The 5,171-nt window shown below is 40.1% G+C and overlaps 1 protein-coding gene across 1 annotated transcript; it reads left to right on the top strand.

Moving 5' to 3' along the window:
- The first annotated feature begins 378 nt into the window (after positions 1 to 378).
- LOC129312116 (TORTIFOLIA1-like protein 4) lies at positions 379 to 4,961 on the top strand. The gene is made up of 5 exons (XM_054954709.1): positions 379 to 1,387; positions 1,637 to 1,745; positions 2,084 to 2,664; positions 3,444 to 3,949; positions 4,475 to 4,961. Exons 1-5 carry the CDS (start codon positions 545 to 547, stop codon positions 4,485 to 4,487), a joined length of 2,052 nt encoding a protein of 683 aa, XP_054810684.1. The 5' UTR covers positions 379 to 544; the 3' UTR covers positions 4,488 to 4,961.
- Positions 4,962 to 5,171: the final 210 nt, after the last annotated feature.

Genomic DNA, 5,171 nt, shown 5'->3' with positions numbered 1-5,171 from the left:
AATATCTTCTACGAATTTCTTACTAATTTGTATGGTGGTTATCTTCAACTAGATTCACTAAATTTTTTTAATGGATTTGCTCAAAGATTTTACACCATCTAGAGTGGCCCTATGTAAAGAATCAACATCAGCTTCCTTTGCCTTTAATATTTTAAATTGATCAATATTTATGATTTGTATTTTTGGCATAATTTTACCCAAATGATTTGTAGAAGCTTGGTACTGGGTAGCCGAAAGAAGGATGAGCATATTCATAGTACTGAAATAAATACGAGCAGAAAAGGCCAAAAAAGAAAAAAGCAATCAAATCATTTTTTTTTTTTTTACCTTCAAAATATCAAATCATTTGTTGAAACTCGAGGCTTCGCTGCTTCGGTATTTAACAACTCTCTTAAGTCCCATCCTCTCCAAACTTTGCCGCGAAAATCTCTCTCACCGGAAAACGGCACCGTCGAGATATCCTGGCCGTTTCTCGTCCTCAACCACCGTTTCTTCGGTTCACGAATGCTGAGTTACTGACTCACCCAACAAGTACAAGTCCACAATGTCATTTCCCTCCAGGCGTCACTCGCTGAGTCCATCTCAACTCGCTTCCTGCTCCCCCGGTTCGACACAGGATCTCAAGCAACGAGTAATCACCTGCCTCAACAAGCTCTCCGACCGCGACACTCTCGCCGTTGCGGTCGCCGAGCTCGAGTCCATTGCTCGAACTCTGAACCAGGACTCATTCTCTCTCTTCCTCAACTGCATTTACAACACCGACTCTGCCTGTAAATCGCCCGTCCGGAAACAATGCGTTCATCTGTTGACAGTTCTCTCCCACTTCCACGGCGACGCTCTCTCTCCTCACCTCTCTAAGATGATCTCCACCGTCCTCAGGCGCCTCCGCGATCCGGACTCCGTTGTCCGATCAGCCTGCGTCGAAGCCGTTACTGCCATGTCGTCGCGAATCACGAAGCCGCCATTCTCGGTGGCGTTTTTGAAACCGTTGATGGATGCTCTAACGCAGGAGCAGGATGTGAACTCGCAGATCGGCGCGGCGTTGTGCCTGGCGGCGGCGATTGAGTCGACGCCGGAGCCGGATGTGGAGGCGTTGCGGAAGGGTACTTTGCCCAGGTTGGGGAAGCTGGCCAAGAACGAGGTGTGCAAGGCAAAGGCGGCGCTATTGGTGCTGATAGGGAGCGTTGTTGGTGTTGGTGGCGCGTCGAGTCGGGGTGTGTTGAATTGGTTGGTGCCTTGTCTTGTTGAGTTTCTGAGCAATGAGGATTGGACGATCAGGAAGGCAGCTGCGGAGGGGTTGGGAAAGGTGGCTTTGTCGGAGAAAGATTTGGCATCGCAGTATAAAGTGCTGTGCTTGGATTCGTTACAAAATCGCAGGTTTGATAAGGTGATTGTAACTTCTTTTTCTCATTAAGGAATACCTTTGACTATAGCATATTACCAAGGAGAATACCAACGCTAACGAAAATTTTTTTGGAAGAAAATGTTGTATAACGAGATTATTAATTTTTTTTTGTAGTTTTATTTTTTTGCAATCGCCTTTTGGTTTTGCCCATATACAAGCCGATGAGATTATTGTCAGTGTCGAAATGAAAGTCCTACAAATAAGTTGATCAGAGTGATACTGTTGTAATAGGTCAAGGTAGTTCGGGAGACTATGAATCGCACCTTGGAAACGTGGAAGGAGGTAACTGATGCATCGGAGGATGTTTCCCCACCAGCTAAATCCGCGTGTTCTACCGTTGGTAAGGCATATTTTAATTTTGCACAAGTTCAGAGGCATATTTATTTTAGATAATAGTACCCTTTGAGCTGATGGAAATCCATGTTCTACATATGGCTAGAGTTAGAAGATACGTTATCTTATGTTATCTCGATATCATTGATTCCAACTTCGCTAACGGAGGTTTAAAAACTTGAAACAAATGAGGAATGTTATTGCGTACTAATTTCAATTCAGAATTGGGAATTAGAGTCTGTTTTATTTATTTTCTCCTTTCTCTTTATGTTTTAACCACAGAAGCTTTGACTACTTCCGGTAAAGAAATCCAATACATTGTTATGTTCGTGGCTTTTATTGTAGGTCCAGGTAATGTTAATGATCAGTGTGACACTGCAAGTTCAGCCGATGCTGGCTTTAAATCTTCTGTGTCAAAGAAAACAGCCCCAGCAAACAGGTCCCCTACAACTACAGTTTCAGTGTTATCCACGATCAAAAGGAAGAGCCCTCTAAAGGGCAATGACAAAAACTTAAGCATGGGCATGCCACGCAAGCTGGACCATGTGAAATGCTCTGGTTCGAAACTCGAAACTCCTGAATCAAAGTCATCCATTTTGAGCATGCAGGGGGAAGATAATATCAAAATGTGTGATTTTGAAGTTTCTAAACCAGCCCAGAATCAAGACCCAGAAAAATCGGGGGCAGAGATAAAGCGGGTTGTCTTTAGCAAGATGTCTGATGAGAAACAGTATAAATTTGGTGGCCTGAAATCTGGGTCTCGTGTGGTTCCAATTTACAATGATGACAGTCCTGACCTAGATGTTAAGGTCAACTACGCAAATGAAGTTTGTGTTAATCCTCAAGATGCTGAGGATTTTTCTATGATTCGTGAACAACTTATTCAAATTGAAAATCAGCAATCCAATCTGTTAGACCTGCTTCAGGTACATTGAGGTTTATACCTTTTTCTTTACTGAAACTAATCTAAAACCTTTTCTGGAATTCTGATAATACATTATAGTATTTGTTTAGTTCTGTCTATTTGGCGTCTTCACTTTTCATATTGTGCTTGTGAAAAAGACTCTTCGTGCACTTAGATTCTGACAGCCTGTCATATTTGAATATTGGATATATTAATGATCGTGCTTTCCTTTTTGTTCTCTGGTTTAGCCTAGACGTGCCTACACCGTCTGACTTGGATATTAATTTCATAATATCTGCAAGCAGTATAATTGCACGATAACTTGGTACAGTAATTACAACATCCTTTTCATTTTCTTTTTTGTCTGAATTTTCTTAGCCTTCTTGACCATAATAACTTACTTTTTATGTAACTGAGGTTGGTCCTTTCTTCTGCTGGATTTCAAAAAAGCCTCTGTTAAATGATTTTGAAGAATTGAGTGGATTGAGAATTGCACATTTTTACTTTCTTTCCTAGTAGGTAAACCCAATAGCCATTGATCCTTTAGACAAAAAAATGCCATTGATGCGTGTGTCTGTCACCATCTGCTTGGTCATGTCAAATAGTAACCTTCTTAATTCCCCCTTTGTGATTGCTGGGATCATATCTGCTGCTCTACCATATGTGTAGGAACTAGAGCTACCTTTTCCCTCAAGTCTAAGCTGTTTTTGGTAGTTGCAATACCTTTTGTCTTTCTCAATGCTTCACTTTATGGAAACATATATGGAAGTATGCAATTCTAACTTCTCTACTTGAATATAGAGATTTATTGGAAGCTCCCAAAGTGGAATGAATTCTCTGGAGACTCGTGTGCATGGCCTAGAGATGGCCGTGGATGAAATATCATATGATTTGGGAGTACCAAGTGGAAGGATTCCCAATACTGATGCGACAGAGGACACATGTTGCAAGCTACCAGGTTCTGATTTTTTGAGTTCCAAATTCTGGAGAAAGACGGAGGGGAGGTACTCTACATCAAGGCTCTCTTTAGGAAGCATATCATCACCCAATACTATGGATAATTCAAGTAACAGAGATAGTATTGAGATGTCCTTTAAGAGCAAAAGATTTCAGCATCGTACGGGTGGATTATTTGTAAACTCTGTGGAAGACGATGAAGGCGATTTCAAAGGGCACTTAGGGCAGTATAGGCATAATATGCCAAAGAATATACCTCAAGATCCTAAGAGAATACAAAGTAACAATGCCAGTGGGCTGGACAGCATTTCTCTAGCTTCTCGTGCAGCGCTTAGGAACCAGCAAATCAGGTAATTACATATGTAATTATAGTGGTTCATGTTTTACTGTCTTGAGTCTCTACTTTCCATTATGTGTGCGTCCTCTTTTTGCCTGATCATATAACAGTGCAACATCGACTGTTGAATTGGATAAAACATATTGTTAATGCAATGTGGCAAATGATTCCCCCAACAATTTGGGAATGGTAATTGTGTATTTGATAAGTTACACTTTCTATCGTTACCCCAGTTAATAAGCCAGCTATGCACGAATTATGTGGGGTGTTTGTACAGGATCTTATTCTGACATTAGAAAGTCCACACAGTATCAGGGTTAGAATTCCAAAAGAGAGAGCCAAAAACCTTCTAATAAAAAATCCCGAGCGTATTTTAAATCTGAAACTCTTGTGAAAGTTAGGAAACTAGTTTCTACTCATTTCAATCATATTTCACCATTACCACCACCTTTTCTTTCATGTGAATTATGTGTTTGCCTAGAGCATTTGGTTGTCTGAGATAGAACTTAATATAATCGTGTTGCATTTGCTTTAACAGATCATCAGTGTAGTCAAGAAAAGAGGAACTCGTTACTCCACGGCCATTTAACTAGATCAAAATCCAACATCAGAAGTCACTTATTCGTGGATGAAAGCGAATATAAGAGCTTGGTGGTCCAGTTTGGGAGAGTTACTTGTTCAAATCAATCCTTGGTAAATTATAATTGAAAACGAAGGCTATTTTCTTTTGCCAATGTTTATATGGAGGCAGAGGCAAGCATATGGATTTAATTTAAAATATGATGCAGGCGGAGGAGTTTTCGTGATATGCATGTGATTTACTTAAACCATGTGATCGGCGTAGGAGTTTTCTTTATCTGTAGTGTATGATATTTTCTATCTTAGCCATTCTAAGGGCAGGAAAAAGTGGTTATGCTCTATAAGAGCATGCCTGATGATGAATGGTAACAAAATTGCACGTGTAGTGGATCCTAAAGATTTTTCGCCGGGCTTTGATACTAGGCAAAACCATAAAGCAATAGATTTTAATGATAAGGTATTTCTAAGTAGATAGCACAGATACAGTTAAAAAAAAACCTCGTTTCTTTTTGAAAGGCAAAACATCTCACATTCTAATCAGTAAATAAATAAACGATCACACATGGTATTATCATCAGGCCTAGCTACCCGGTTCTTTTTTAACATCCTTCATTGTGTTTTTTGTTTTGTTTTGTTTTTTTTTTATTGTTTTGGGA

The sequence above is a fragment of the Prosopis cineraria genome, unplaced genomic scaffold, assembly GCF_029017545.1.
Source record: "Prosopis cineraria cultivar Desert tree isolate PC_DT_omini unplaced genomic scaffold, ASM2901754v1 PC5, whole genome shotgun sequence".
Classification (NCBI taxonomy): Eukaryota; Viridiplantae; Streptophyta; class Magnoliopsida; order Fabales; family Fabaceae; genus Prosopis; species Prosopis cineraria.
This window is presented reverse-complemented; position numbering and strand designations above follow the sequence as displayed.

Coding starts and splice junctions, on each gene's coding strand:
- LOC129312116 (XM_054954709.1), top strand. CDS start 545: ATGTCATTTCCCTCCAGGCGTCACTCGCTGAGTCCATCTCAACTCGCT. Junction 1,388..1,636: donor AAAATCGCAGGTTTGATAAG/GTGATTGTAACT, acceptor CTGTTGTAATAG/GTCAAGGTAGTTCGGGAGAC. Junction 1,746..2,083: donor ATCCGCGTGTTCTACCGTTG/GTAAGGCATATT, acceptor CTTTTATTGTAG/GTCCAGGTAATGTTAATGAT.